Below are 15,769 nucleotides of genomic sequence, written 5' to 3'. Positions count from 1 at the left end.
GTATACCTTTTGTATAATAAAGCCAAGAGACAACGGAACAAAAGGAAATCGTTGATGAATTTAATGACTTTATATTGAAATGGAGAAATAAGGAGGAAAATGAAAGTATATCAAAAGATAACTTCCCATTGATAGGAGACGAACCCACAACCTTTGAATTATGCTTGCATTGCATTACCAGTAGAGCTGCAGCAATGACTATCCCTCTGCAAACTTTCTTGAGCATGTATGTGCATGTACTAAATCTCGCCCTGGTAGTATCAGCTAGTGTTACTCGTGCAAGAACACTCCCAGAGCCTAATATAATGCACATGAACATTCCAGGAAATTGATGCTGGAATTGCCTCCACTGTAGCTTAATTGGTTTTGGGTTTACCTCCCACCAGTGCAAGTTATATTTTGTCCACTTTCATTTCCCTTCTCCTTGTGATGTCGACATTATAAATAAAATGACAGTTATTTTCCTTTATGCACTACTACATTTCCTTGTCTGTTGTCATATCAAAGCCCCTCAGCTCTTCTTTTTGCTCATTTTACATTGTGACATATTCGTATTTTTGTGCGTTATTATTCAAGAATTTCATAAAGTTGATATCTGTGGGCCTGGTTGGTTGGCCATTGCTGCTGTATAGATGTGTGAACATATTTTAGCAACACACCTACGATAGAGAAACAAGCACTGACTTGCAACTAAAGGTTTGTTGTTGCAAGACAGATGTTTATCGCTTTCATCTGTCCTTACTCATGCAGCCTCTCTTGCAGCAGTGAACCTTTTCGATTTCACCACCTGTGCATATAGAGTTTGTGCATGCATCTACAGATGGCTGTACATCTGCGATGTGTGGTACGCGACATGGTGCGTGTGATCGGGACAGTCAGGAGCAGACGACAAGGAGTGCGCGCGCCGAGGCAAATTCCGTGCTGGAAGGGGAAAAACGACAACGCCGAAGAGCGTCCGGCACGTGAACGCGCGGCGCAAGGAAAACAACTAAACGAAGAAAAGCAAACCAATTAGGAAAGACCACGGGGTGTCAGGCAGCCAATCGGAGAATGCCTAATCGGCCAGAGAGAAGAAAAAGCGTGGTGCGCTGGCAGAAGTGGGAGACGCCTGAGAGACGCAGGGGAGACGCCGGGGAGTTCCAGGAAGCGACGCCAGGAGGAGGTCAACCACCGGACCAGGAGTTGAAGACGGACCGTCGGGTTCCGGACCCGAGCCACCAGGACTTCACCCGACCGGGGCCTCCTGCCAGCCCGTTCCTGTGCGTCGCCCGTCTACCCGAGCGTGCCGCCAGCTGCTCAAGGCCAATGAGCGTCTGCGCCCGTGGGCAGGACGAGAACAGTCGGGCTACGGGCCCGAGTTCTACGCCAGCTGCCCGGCCAGAACGCCGCCCCCGTCTGTCGTGCCGCCTGCTGCCCGAGGCCGGCGTTCGAGCTTCTGTGCCCGTGGGCAGGACTAGAGTAGTCGGGCTACGGGCCCGAGCTCTACACCCAGCTGCCCGGCCAGAACGCCGCCGCCGTCTGCTCGTGCCACCAAGCCGCCTGCTTACCTCTCCAAGCCAGAGCTGGCGCGCTCCGGTCGCCCGGTCAGTCAACTTACACCACGACCTTTGGTGAGACCGGCGCAACTCCTTACGCCAACTTGTCGCCGCGTCTCCGCATCGAGACTGTTATGCGTCCCTGCCGTCGTGGCAAGCCCGGACTCGCACACTAGTTAGCTTCACATTAGCTCCAAATGTGTCTTACCGCCATGATGTCTATTTGAGTGTTTATTTTATTCTTTCTATTTCTTTCTATCATTTATTTTAATCCTTCTTTAGTTCTATTAAAAGTCTGTGTGTGTGTTCGAAACCAACGGCTTTGTCCTCAATTGGGTTCTCGGAGGCTCCGCCTAAGAGAACCGTTAAAACCATTGAGTACACGAACCGTTGTCCCCATATTAGGGTCATCACAAATTGGCGTCCGCGACAGGACAAAGCCGTTCGTTTGGATTTTTTTCTAAAGGCTAGGAACTATGGTTGCTAGCAAACGGGATCTGTTAGCCCTAGCCAAACGCACGGGGCTAGAAGGTGCGGAGTTGAGGGCATGGTTGAACGAGCAGGAAGCGCGTGCGCGAGAAGAGCGGGCAGCGGAGCGCAAGGCTAGGAGGGACGAACTTGCATTGGAGGAGAAGAATTTACAATTGCGGCTAAAAGTCGCAGAGGCTGAGGGCGCATATTTGGGCAAGAAACAGCCAGAAACTAGTTTGTTTGACTTAGTCACCGTGGCCCAGCGATTGGGCTTGCATGGGGCAGATTTGCACAGGTGGGTGCAAGAAAGATGGTTGTTAATATGCGGGAAAGCTCGGAGGGAGTGCGACAGGCGAGTGGCAGAACAGGCAGCTGAGAGGGAACGCCTGGAGGAAGAGATTCACAGGGTGCGCGGTCCCATCAAGGCACTCGCGGATGCTTGCTCCGAAGGGACGAGGTCCATGGTTGAGGATGCAGCACAGCAGTGCTGGGGCGACCCGAGGGTTCTCTCCGACATGACGTCAGGCCTTGGCGAGAGAAAAGTGTCTCAAGGAGAGACACCTTGTAATGATGCCATTGTAGGCATAGATACTGATGTTTGCTCACGAAGCAGGGAGCATATCGCTTCCGTATCTCAACCGGTGCTGCGTGAGCCTAGCGCGGGCGATGACTGGCTCGTACATGGTTCCGAGTCGCCGTGCATGGGCCTGGTTGAGAAAGTTAGAACTGAGAACCTCCTACAGGCTAAATATAGTGTGTCGGAGTGTTTGCGCCAGGGTCAAGCTGGACCTGAAGATATCAGGGCTCCTGAGGAAGCAGGTTTGGTTTCAATAAAAAGTATTGAGTTGTCCTTACTGCGTTCCTTGAATTCAACAAAGGCAACTGCTTGTGACCCTATGTGCACTTGGGAGGGCTCAGGCATGTGTACCCCACCAACTTGTGGCTTTAAAGATCAGAACATTCTTTGTGTTTTCATGCACTCGTGTGTGGTTCGACCATTGGCACTGATGCGGCAACCACGCGTTACAATGTTCGCTACATTAGAACGCAGGCAGTGACTTGGTCGACGCCATGCAAAGACATTAATGCCCGGAGCGATATGATCACGAACTGGTCAGTGCACTCTGACCGAGAAGATAAAGGTCTAGTTCGCTTGGTATGGGAAAGGGTCACCTAAAGGAGCCGATGCTTCGCTTATAGCTCTTCACGATCTTTCGACCTCGGACTTCGTGACTTCAACTTGATGGTTTATAGAGTGTGTCGTGATAGCCTGTGATGCTACAGTTTCTTTCTTTTCAGTTGTGGTTTCTTTGAATTGTGTTTTCCTTTGTGTGCTCAGTGAACTGTGCCATGGAACCACACAGTGCGTTCTTGTGAACGGATCATGACTGTAGCGTTGAGAACTATGTCGCGCACTGAGCGGCAGTTTTTCTTCAGAAAAACTTGTTAGAAAAGGGGCTTATGTGATGTGTGGTGCACGACATGGTGCGGTCATCGGGACGGTCAGGAGCAGACGACAAGGAGTGCGCGCGCCGAGGCAAATTCCGTGCTAGAAGGTGAAAAACGACAACGCCGAAGAGCATCCGGCACGTGAACGCGCGGCGCAAGAAAAACAACTAAAAGAAGAAAAGCAAACTAATTAGGAAAGACCACGGGGCGTCAGGCAGCCAATCGGAGAATGCCTAATCGGCCAGAGAGAAGAAAAAGCGTGGTGCGCTGGCAGAAAGGGGAGACGCCGGAGAGACGCAGGGGAGACGCCGGGGAGTTCCAGGAAGCGACGCCAGGAGGAGGTCAACCACCGGACCAGGAGTTGAAGACGGGCCGACGGGTTCCGGACCCGAGCCACCAGGACTTCACCCGACCGGGGCCTCCTGCCAGCCCGTTCCTGTGCGTCGCCCGTCTACCCGAGCGTGCCGCCAGCTGCTCAAGGCCAATGAGCGTCTGCACCCGTGGGCAGGACGAGAACAGTCGGGCTACGGGCCCGAGTTCTACGCCCGCTGCCCGGCCAGAACGCCGTCCCCGTCTGTCGTGCCGCCTGCTGTCCGATGCCGGTGTTCGAGCTTCTGTGCCCGTGGGCAGGACTAGAGCAGTCGGGCTACGGGCCCGAGCTCTGCACCCAGCTGCCCGGCCAGAACGCCGCCGCCGTCTGCTCGTGCCACCAAGCCGCCTGCTTTACCTCTCCAAGCCAGAGCTGGCGCCCTCCGGTCGCCCGGTCAGTCAACTTACATCACGACCTTTGGTGAGACCGGCGCAACTCCTTTCGCCAACTTGTCGCCGCGTCTTCGCATCGAGACTGTTATGCGTCCCTGCCGTCGTGTCAAGCCCGGACTCGCACACTAGTTAGCTTCACACTAGCCCCAAATGTGTCTTACCGCCGTGATGTCTATTTGAGTTTTTATTTTAGTCTTTCTGTTTCTTTCTATCATTTATTTTAAGCCTTCTTTAGTTCCATTAAAAATTTGTGTGTGTGTTCGAAACCAACGGCTTTGTCCTGAATTGGGTTCTCGGAGGCTCCGCCTAAGAGAACCGTTAAAACCATTGAGTACACGAACCGTTGTCCCCATATTAGGGTCATCACAACATATGCCTGTGAAAAAAAAAAAGAATGTAATGGACCTTCAACCAGTCCCCATTGAAAATTTCGGTTATATGCTGCAAGTTGTAAAGCGTGTCAGGGCGTTCTAGCAGCGCAAGCATTTTTCAAATTGGTTTATTACTATCAGAAGAGATAGCAGAAAGGGAAAAGTCTTGCCACCACCTAGACAGGAGGCGAGGTTCACTGCCAACGCAAACAACCTCTACCTCCCCCACAACTATCGTCCACAAGCCACAATCCTTGCTTTTTTTGTGTTTCGTAGCTCAGTTTCAGATTTGGTTTTGCATGTTCTGCATTGGATGTTTGGCCAAAGTCTTTGTACGTAATCAGTTATATTGAAGGCAGCGCGTAAATGAGACATTTATACGTATGACCCTGCTTCTCTGGCAGGAAGCAGGGCTACCTGATGGGAGCCGTGAACAGCATGTGAACTTTAAAAAATTCTTAACCTGTAAAAATGTAGGGAATTTCTGCTGCTGTCGTGCTGTTCTGCAGTTGTTTATTACTTTGCAGGCACAATCGCCACAATACGACTTACACACCATTGCAGAGTCTAGCCGCCTCAATCCCCACACAGTAAGCCAAGACAACGTCTTTTATGTCTTGCCCGGATGCTAAGTAGGTTGAATGCAAGTTGAAAAAAAATTAGTACCCATGTCTCAATTGTTTGCATACTAATTATCATGACATGATTTTTCTTCACAATGATCTCCATGACTGTGGCGGCCCTTTTTGGGTGATATACGATCAAAATTCATTTGTGTAGGTTAGCTACCATCTTTGTTTAATACTACATGTGCAAGCATTCCTCAGTGCATGTTTTACAGGATGCGCAAGGTCAAAAGCACTGAGATAGCGTTTGTGCGATACCATTCGATTGCAGTTCTTTTGATTAAGTTAGCCATAACTGCTACACTGGTGATGCACTAGGCGGAAACTTTCAGTCTCTGTGATCACGTGGTCATTCTTTCTGGTATTTCTTTTCACGCGCATTGTCAGTACCTTCATTACTATTTCTCTTATTTTATATCAGCATTTTGTGCCCCATTCCTTATATTTGTTTCTTTGTTTATTAGCTAATAAATATTTAGTTGTCTATAGTGAACTAGATTATGTATTAGTATTTTTATGCATGCTCATTGTCAGTCGTTTCATTCTTTCTTTTGTTTTGCTTCAATGTTTTGGGGCCCCTTCCTGATTTGGCTGCCAAAAGGCGGCGGGCAGTATTATGTAAATAAAATAAAATAAATGATACATTAAATGACAAAGAAACGGTGTTCTGTATTCCTCCAATGGCACATTATTACTCTAGGGGTAACTATCCTTTACAAACCTCAATGCTACAGCAAGTCGTTCTCCCGGCTCCAGGGGTTTCTCGAATGTGGTGCTGCCGTGTGAGGTCCTCTGCGACAAAGATCAATAGTTTGTCAACGAGGTGTGGCGTCTTTCTAAAGAACTTGTAGAAAAATCCGTGGTCATCCTGATGTATCAGTTGCATCTGTAAAGAATGGTGCATTATTACCTGGCAGCAAGACCACGCCCTGCCCACGTACACGCGCAGGTATCAGGAGCTGTACACTTTTCACTGACACACGCGCATTGCCACTAGCCATGATTAACTAGACCCCCTGCTTTGTTTATATGCTTGAATACAAACAGTGTGTCGGCAAAACAGGAGAGCCAGTCAACGGTATATTACAGAGAAATTGTGCGGCCACTGCCAAGAAACTTTCGAAATTAGTTGCACAGCATTTTAACCTGTCAGGTCACAATTTAATTACATTACACTTCATATTCTACAGTCACACTTCTGAGAGACAGAAAATATAGGAAATCGTATGTCATCCACAAGCTTTATATATGACAACCAACACGTGTGAAAAGGTGTTCTTGAATCTATGTGCTGTACTAATGGCACAAATATAACTAACAGTCCTTAACGTTTTGTACGGGTGTGCTAATACCGAAAAGTAGATTTAGAATCGAATATCGAATGAAATGAAGGAAAAGTAAGCTGGATATCAAATAAAATATTGAATAACAGAAAATGTATTACAAACCTTAATCCTTACGAATTTTGTGCAAGAAGATGCTACACAAGCTCTCTATAAACAGTATGGTCTACTGTTAATAATAAAGGAAGCTCCAAATTAGTATTACAGATCGTCTGTTAGATAGAATCAAGTGCTTCTTCCCTCTGAAGCTGAAGAATTAAGTGACGGTATGTTCCACTGCCTACACGGGTTAGACAGACGGCTGTTGAAACGTCGTGAGGTGTCGTCACGTCGTATCCAATATAGGATCTGCGTGCTTCCGGCGGCTAATGAGCCCGATCTTCGCCTATACTTTCGCGCTTTCCGAACTACACCGTACTCTTGTCGTTCCCTCTGTTCGCGTACATCACGTTATCGTTTCGATCGGTGCTGTCAACCTGGACGAATCTTGTACCGACTACGCGATGCTGTTCTGCGACTTGGGCGTTGGCGCGCTGCGAGTACGATCCCTGCATTACTACTTTAACCCTTTCACTTATGCGCGCACTTAATAACGCTGATAAGTAATCGCTGTCCCGACGAAGATAAGTCCCCATGTCCAAACACTGGCTCCTAGTTCTATCACTGCAGATCATCGAAAGGAAAGAAGTTACTCACAGCCGTAAAGTTCTTCTTCTTTACGCCGTTGAAAGACTGGCCGGACCCACCAACGTCGCCGCAGACGCTTTCTGCGATCCCGTCGCCATTGCAAGAGCGGGAGCAGCAAGAGCTTCTTCCTCATGTGGTACATTGCGGGAAGAGAACGCTGATGCCGGCGAAGCAAGCGGCTAAACAAAAGCTCGACAGCAACGTCGTGTGTGGTCGCGCGCAGACGTCAGCTGCAGTCGTGAGCAAGCAGACGCTATCGCGCGTGATGTTGATCATTGATATAGGTTTTCTTGCCGTAAGGATGTGTAGATACAAACGGCGTGCTTTTCTCAACTTAAAAACAATGTACTCGCTCTAACATTGATAAACTAAATAAAAATGGCTAGCCATAATGAAATTAAGGGCAAACTTTTCTCAAAGCCAAAGACGAACGTTTCCGCCATCGCTGGTCCGCTGGTCTGTCAGCCCTGTGCTACGCGCAGCCAGGCGCGCACGCTTGCGCGTATCGCGCAGCTGACCGCTCTTCCCTTAATCACCCGCGTATGCGGACGCTGATGCGCACGCTGACGCGTACGCTTACGTGTACGCGTAGCGAGACGCGTATACCGTGCTGCATGTGGTTGGGCATTTACAGCGCAGCCCTTAGGTGCCCGTTCCTGCGGTGAGCGTCGACGTAATCGAGGGAACGAGCACAGCGAATGGTGAAAGGGCGAACGCGTGGCGCAGTGGTGGATGAAAGACGCGAGGAGGAAAGTGGAGGAGGAGGGCATGGCGAAACGGTGGGAAGAAAAGCGCAATGCGGCGACGATGGCTACGAGAAGGCGACAGTATAGCGCACGCGTTCGTCTGGGAGGTCGGTCTTCGGTGGCTGGTGTGAATCGCGCGCCCGCATCACCGACGCGCTACCTCTTGCGATCTCCAGGTTAGCGAGGCAGTCGGGGCACGCTTCGCTCCGTTTGCAACGTGTCGCACGAGACAGGCTGTCCGTGCCAGCCAACGTGTCGCGAAATGACAACCCGTATAGAGCTGCGCCCAAATTTCGCATTAGGGAGTATCGTAATCACCGGTAAATTTCTTTCATACTTGTTCGGGCGTAAATAGCATGCGAATACTAAATGAAAACGAACAGGGCAGAATAGAGCGTCACTCGCACCTGAATTCGTTCAGAGCGGACTGGTTTACTTTTTGCAGTTAAGCGCCTTCAAATCGTCCTGATGCTTCCTTGTACTTTACCTTTTGCTTTTCTGGCGTCATTTGCAAACCATGAAAAGCCAACTGGCCTGACAGCTCGTTTTGACCAATTTTTGCAAGGGACGCTGCCAACGTGCGCAAACAGATTGCACGCAGCAATCCAACCGCGGAGATCAAATTGCGAAAATGCCTGCCTATTCTGGCACACAATCAAAGAATTTATCTTTAAGGTTGCGCTGAGCTCCGGGCGTGTCGCTGATAGAAATGACACGCTTATTTTTGATGTAATATGGCTCCAATAAATCATGCGCCAAGCCGTCAATGTTTCTGCCGACTATGAGAATGATGATTGAAAGAATTGGTTCAGACATGCAGGAACCACCTCGCACAGGCAAATGCTCAGCAGTCTTATCCTTGGCAGAAAGCTCGTGCCGTGTTTGCCCTGTCACTATTGCAGCGCTCTGTTTGGTCGATATACTATAAAGCAAGTGAGCGGGACTTCCTACACTCCGCCAATCGCACAGGCAAGATACGATTTAGCATGTTTCTTCACACAGATGGACGGCTTTTTCTGTATACTGAGATACGTATGCACAGGCCAGCCAACTTCTGAAGTTCCGAGGCCCTTTACTAGATGTGCTGTTGGTATATAAGCTCACCCAAACTCTAGTTTCTTCTACACATGAAAACGACCCAACGTCTTCAACACCAGACTTATTATGTTCAACGAGCTTCAGTGAATGAAAATCGGAAGTTCTAGAAGGCATTTCAAACCATAAACAAATTTTTACAAATGTCCTTTTGTGTAAGTTTCCATTGTTGCACCCCTGCATTCAAGAACGTTAAAAACTATAAGGAAGCTGAGAAATGAAAATTTTATCTTTATTTGAAAGGTTCTTTGGAGACTTATGCGCGCACAAGGACAGGACGTCGAACGAAGAAGGCACACACACAACATAGACGCGTCTTTTCTTTTCCGGCGACAATGCTAAGAAGTTGTGGGCAAAATTGAAAGGTTGCTGCCATTATTACATCCGTAATTTTGCCCCTGGCGAATTAAAAGATATAGGTCATTGCAATCCTGGAGGGCGGGACAAATTATTAATCAAAATATATAATTAAACGTACATGCCATTGTCTGTTCGCAAGCTTGTAGTACATGCCTCATGCTACAGTGTAATCTGGTATGGGATTTCTACATATGGTCATGGCGCTCAACATTTGATAAACCGGGTCAATTCCGTCCTTCGTGGCATTCTGAAGCGTGTTGCATATGATATCTCCCCCAAATCTGATGTGTTCAAAACTTTGTCTTTACCTGATTTCAATGCTTCTCTGCTAGAAACTGTTGTCTTAGAGCATTTTTGGATAAGCGAGTATAAAACTCCTTATGTGCCTGTTCTTGCCTGAGACCGAAGAATCCTTATGTTGCACCCCTCTGTAAGACGAGATACGGTCGAAGAATCCGTTACTATTATGTCGTCGCAATGCTTAATTTACTTCCCCAATTCATACAACACGTGAAGACGAAATGTGGCCCCAGAAAGGCTCTTAGACACATTAACGCGTGATCAGAAGCCTGTCACGTGTTTTATCTTTCACTGTTGTCTACAAATTAATAACGTGTTACTGATGGCTCTGTCGCTGCCTGCCAGGCACTGCCATTCAAGCCCACTGCGGCTTTGTCAGGCCCGATTCTAGCATTGTATTATACTCAAGTCATCAATAAAGTATTATTATTAATAATAAACGCTACCGAAAATGAAAACGCGACAGGGCGTTTGTATAGGTAGATCTTAAAGCTAGATTTAAAATGTTTGAAGAATCAAGAGAGTGCTATTCTACTGTGATAGTGGGTCGCGTTGGATAAAATAATCGGGCCAAATTTGGGCAATTTCTGCCGCAGAAAGATTCGGGGGTAGTAAATCAAATTTCTTTTCAATGCATATGTAATATTACGATAAAAAACAAATTGCTGCAGTACTTCCCTCCTTTTTCCAAAGTGTCTTTTCGAAGTAAGGTTCGTATTCAAGAATATGCAACGAAAATGACATTACCAACATCATCTCTATCAAAGGCGTTAACCAAGTTTTCCTATACACTCAGGTGTTCAAAGTCGGCTGACGCAGATAACATTCTTAACGCGTTCCCAAAATATATCGTCGCGTTGTAGCGATGGTGAAGAACACAGTAGGGAAACTGCATGTGAATCACATAACCCTTTTTTTTGGGGGGGGGCGAAGCCGTGCACACAAAAGCGAGTGAAACTCGAAGCACAACGATAGTGGCCAGCACAGGCGCAGATCGTCGAAGATCTGCGGTGCAAAAGCGTCGGCTATGTAAACACTGCTGAGTGAACCGTCAAGCGTATTCCGAGGTCCTTGCGTAAATGTTCTACAATGTACGCCAGTATTCCCGTCGGGCACAGAATTTGATTATGCGAGGCTCGACGACAACGTGGAGAACAGATAGAACCATCGATAACATTTGAGAAGCTTCCCATACAGAAAGTTGTGCTCTGCGCTGAGCGATAACCTCAAACTCTTATTAGCCGGCGAAATGCGGTAACCGGATACACAAGTATGCGTGTCAGTGCCTCCCCCCCCCCCCTCTTAAAAGAAAGCATCGTTCTAATGCTACGAACAAAGAGAAAGTAATTTACAAGAGCCGACACTCACAGAACGCAGCGGCCCAATTGCCTGCAGCGCATCAAGCCGCCGACATTACTTTCTGAACCACACTTCCAATTTCGGTTTCTAGTGCGTGCCTTTTGAACGCTAGCTGGAACGCGTTACGTCAGCTACTCCGTTCGGCGCGGCATTCGCTTTTTTTTTGCTTCTACTGCTGGTGACGAACAGCCACCTAGCCTGCTTGAGTTAACAATTGCCAACTACGCGCAGCATGCAACTGGAGGAGGAGGAGGAGCAGGAATCAACGTTATTAAATAATAGGGGAAAGGGGAGCCAGGTTATAGGGGGAGGCTAGGTCGGGGCCCAGGGGGCCGCAGCTGTCGCCGTCCATTCCGTCAGCCTGGACTGTGATTCTTGGTCGACACTTCTCAACGCTCTCTCGCATTCCTCAGGTGAGGGGGCTAGCCGCAGGAGCTCTTTTGGGGGCGGGTGGCGGTCGCATCCCCATAGAATATGATTCTGTCCAGCCTGTGCTAAGCCGCAAAACGTACATGTCGAGACGCTGTCATCCTTCAGGATGGCTGCTAGTCTCCTGAGGTTGAGCGCACTGCGTGTTTGAGGACTGCGCAGGGCCACGGCCTGTTGCCCGTGTAGCCCGCCGCATGGAGGCGGGTAAATCTGTCGTTCCCCTCTTTGCCGACGGAGGCGATCTTCGTAACTTAGTGACAGTGTTTCAGGGTTTTCCGGAGGAGGCTGCCCCTCGGCCCGCGGTTAGTAGTTGCGCGGGCTGTGAGGTGGGCAGCTTCGTTACCGGTGTTTCCCTCGTGGCTAGGGACCCAGAGAAGCCTGATGGTTATCTCCGGCCTCTGTAGTTTTTCTGCCGCGGTTCGGCTTACTCCGCCCGATCTGAAGCTTTTGATCGCTGACATTGAGTCCGATACTATGAAGAGCGTCCCTGCGACTGCGGCTGCACTAGCAATGGCGGCCTCTTCCGCTTCTAGGATAGACCTCGCTGCAATTTCCTCGGTTCGGAGGATCCGCACCGCTCCGTCCACAGCCGCTATCGCATATGTGCCGTTCCCCACAGGCGACACTTCCAGATAGGCGGCCGGTTTGTGTGCTAGAGTTTCCTTAAGGGATTCGCGCGTGCACGTCGGCGTCGTTTGTTGTGTTCTCCCTTGTTCTTCGGGAGTGGTGGAATGACCAGTTTGTTGGGGGTCTCTCTTGGACTCTCTTGGTGGTTCCTGTGGGAGGGGGGGAGGAGAGATTCAGGAGTTGTAGGATCTTATGCCCTTGCTGTGTGCATGACAGCCTCCACCATTGCGCCGCTCTCTGCTCTTCCACGAGTTCGGTGACGGTGTTATGGAGTCCTAATGGCATCAGTCTTTTGTTGCTTGCCCATGTAGGAAGTCCAGCGGCTGCTCTGTAGACTGAACGCAGTAAAGTGTCGATCTTTGCGATGTCAATCTTTCGTAGTTGAAGGAAAGGACATGTGTATGCATCCTTCAGACGAAGTAAGCCTGGATTAGCCTGCATGCCTTTCTCTTGGACTCCAAAGTTGCGGCCAGTAATACGTCGCAGCAGCCCGATTATCTGGCGAGAGGCGCTCACCAATCTCTTCATAGTTTCTTTGCACGAGTTCTTTTCCTCTAGGAAGAGCCCCAGTACCCTTATGGTGGCGACCTGGGGTACTACTTCTCTATTAACTATGATTTGCAGTGTAGTTTTGATTGCCTGCGCTGTTTTGCCGGCAATAAACAGTTCTGATTTAGTAGAGGAGTATTTGAGGCCGTTGCCAGTGATGTAGGCTTGTACCATGTCGGCTGCCGTTTTCAATGCCTGTTTGACGACTCCGACATTGCCTTGCCTCGTCCAAATGGTAACATCGTCCGCATAGATGGCCTGGCGGATGAGCGGGATCTTGTTACGTTCTTTGGGTAGGTCCCTCATTGAACAGTTGAAAAGAAAAGGAGATAGTACTGCACCCTGGGGTGCACCCCTAGCGCCGAGATTGATCTGAGGGTTGTTTATATCTCCGATGTTGAAGGTGGCTGTCCGGTCGCGGGGAAAGGCAATGATGTATCTGTGCGTCCGTGCCCCAACATTCATGTCCGATATGTTTCTGAGTGTGGACTCGTGTCTGAAGTTATCGAAAGCCTTGTGTACATCAAGGCCTAGGATCGTGCGCACTGCCCCCAGGATTCCGGCATCCACAACGTCCCTTTTGAGCATCCACATGATGTCTTGCGTGGACACAGCTGGTCAAAAGCCAAAGAGGGTGGGTGGGATCAATTGGTGTTCCTCTACATGCTCGGCGAGGCGTGTTAAAACCACGTGCTCTAGTGCTTTGCCCAGACATGACGTAAGTAAGACAGGGCGGAGATTCTCCAGTTGCAGCATTTTTCCAGGTTTTGGAAGAAAGACTACGACAGCCTCCTTCCATGGCTGTGGCAGTTCCCCGGTGTTCCACACCTGATTGAAGAGGCCGGTTAGGCTTCTTCAATTAGGTCGGTCAGGATTCGGTCGTCGAGGTTGCGTAGCATTTTATTTGTTATGCCGTCTGGCCCCGCCACCGAGGTGGTTTTTAAATCGGCGAACGCAGCTCTCACCTCAGCCTCGGTTATGTCGGCATCTATGCTCTCATTCGCTTCGCCAGTGTACTCTGCGTACGCCAGCTCATTTGTTTCTGTATTAAAATAGCGGCTGGCGAGCTCTTGTATTATCTCTTGCTCCGAAGCCCGATGCGCCCGAAGGAGCCGATTGACCTTCTTGGTCGTTGCCCCTCTGCTGCTATCGGGATCGAGCAAATGTCTAAACAAGAACCAGGGGTTTTTCGAGCCGAGCTGGCCATTTAGCCTGTTGCATAGCTGCATCCATTGAGCCGAATTTAGCTCGCGTGAATATTCCAGTACTTCCGCCTCAGCCTGGGCCAGTGCTAGATTAAGTGGGCGGTTATGTTTGTGCTTCAACCATTCTGCATGGAGAGTCTGCTGCTTTTCCCAGAGGCTGATCAGCTTAGAGTCGGGCCTGGGGCCATCTTCCTCGGTGGGCGCCTCGATCGTGGCTTCTTCCGCATCATGGAGGAGCTGCGTCGTCCATTGTTTAGGTCTTTAACCTTCATTGCTGCCTGACGGTTGCGTTTGAATCTAAATTGGTCCCGTTTGGTGTGTTTGACAAGCAGTTTCTTCTTTTTATTATACATACATAGCATGCAGGTGCCATATGGAGTTGCTGCATGTCGGGACACCTGATGGAATATAATGGAACTGCAATGCAAAATTTGTACGTTTCGACGCTATGCGGCGCGCATGTCACATCTCGTGTCAAATGGCACGATACATAGCCAAGGATGACGATGATGATCATTTAATGGCATTGCATGCCTTTGAAACGGGACGGTGAAGAACAGTCACAGCACAGGGGTAATTGGAGATCCGAGGGAGAGGCCTTCGTCCTGCAGTGAAATTAAAATAGGTTGTTGATGATGATGATGATGAACCTTCTTCAATTAATCAGGTATGCCAAACATTTTTTGATTACATCAGTATTTACACATCTCCTTATTCTTCTTTTTCAGTCAGTGCCCAGCACAGTACACCCAGACTAACACCACGACTCTCTCGTCGAGGTTGCATGAGGCTCTGCGGAGCTCCGCCCTCGACGACCAAACCTGGGCGACCCAGCACGCCCGCGAGGCGGCGGCGAGGCAAGCCCTCGACGTCCCTTCGTGGGAGGCTTAGGCCCGGCCATCATAAAGTGCTGGTTCTACAATAAAAGTTTATTCCTCCTCCTCCTTCCTCAAGACTCCGTTATCTACATTGTACCTCTACCTATGCAACTGCTACGTCAGGTGCCTCCTGATGTGATAATATGCAACTGCAATGCAAACGGCGCACGTACATACGCTGCGCGGCGCGCATCCTCGATACGGCACGATACGGCGATGATGATCTATTGGCATCTTCTTTGATACAAGGCTATTACATAGTCAACTGGCCACCTCGATTAAATCAGGTAATAACATATTATCTAGCATTCTTGTATGCATCTCCTTAAATTTCAATTTCTTGACCAAACCTTTTGTAACTGCCTTGTACCGCTACCTGTGCATCTGCTACATGGCATTCTACGTGATGTAATAATATGCAACTGCAATGTAAAATGTGCACGCATGGACGCTAGTCGGCGCGCATGAGACATCGCGGGTCTCCTCGCGCGTAGGACGCGCTTACTGGGCATTTTCCCGCGAATGCTGCGTTGGCGTGGCTCAATGATAGAGTAGCTGACTCAAACACAGCGGGGCGCGGTTCAATCTCGACGGGCCCTGCCTTTTTTCTCATTCCCTGCGATAGCTGCTACGGACACCGGCGGCGGCGGCGGACACCATCACCAACCGAAACGGCTATTGGAATGACCCCACAACAGCTTACGCTGTAATAATTTCCGGGGTAAGAGAAAGTGTCACGAACTTGTCCCAGTAAGATTCTGTACAATCGAAACTAACTGCGTCACATGGCCGAGCTGCTTCTCGCTAACTGCGTCACAACGCCAGGCGTGGCGAGCGTGCCCCAACCGTATCCGAAAAAGCAACGAAATTATTTACAATAACGCCGCGGGTCAGAGAAAGCGTCCCGAACTTGTCCCAGTAAGGTTATCTATACGCGAAGCTGAGTTAGACGGTCGAACTGCTTTTCGCTAACTGCG

General features: G+C 49.3%; 1 protein-coding gene across 1 annotated transcript; it reads left to right on the top strand.

Annotated features, from left to right (window-relative positions):
* The first annotated feature begins 892 nt into the window (after positions 1-892).
* LOC142568287 (uncharacterized) lies at positions 893-14,844 on the top strand. The gene is made up of 2 exons (XM_075678276.1): positions 893-1,583; positions 14,643-14,844. The coding sequence occupies exons 1-2, from the start codon at positions 1,051-1,053 to the stop codon at positions 14,803-14,805; spliced, it is 696 nt and encodes a 231-aa protein (XP_075534391.1). The 5' UTR covers positions 893-1,050; the 3' UTR covers positions 14,806-14,844.
* The last annotated feature ends 925 nt before the right edge of the window (positions 14,845-15,769 follow it).

Source organism: Dermacentor variabilis, unplaced genomic scaffold (genome assembly GCF_050947875.1).
Source record: "Dermacentor variabilis isolate Ectoservices unplaced genomic scaffold, ASM5094787v1 scaffold_18, whole genome shotgun sequence".
Taxonomy (NCBI): Eukaryota; Metazoa; Arthropoda; class Arachnida; order Ixodida; family Ixodidae; genus Dermacentor; species Dermacentor variabilis.
This window is presented reverse-complemented; position numbering and strand designations above follow the sequence as displayed.

Bases quoted from the DNA above. Each gene is read 5' to 3' on its own strand.
- LOC142568287 (XM_075678276.1), top strand. From the start codon at position 1,051: ATGCCTAATCGGCCAGAGAGAAGAAAAAGCGTGGTGCGCTGGCAGAAG. The intron at 1,584-14,642 runs GTCAGTCAACTT...CTTCTTTTTCAG, and splicing joins TGGCGCGCTCCGGTCGCCCG to TCAGTGCCCAGCACAGTACA.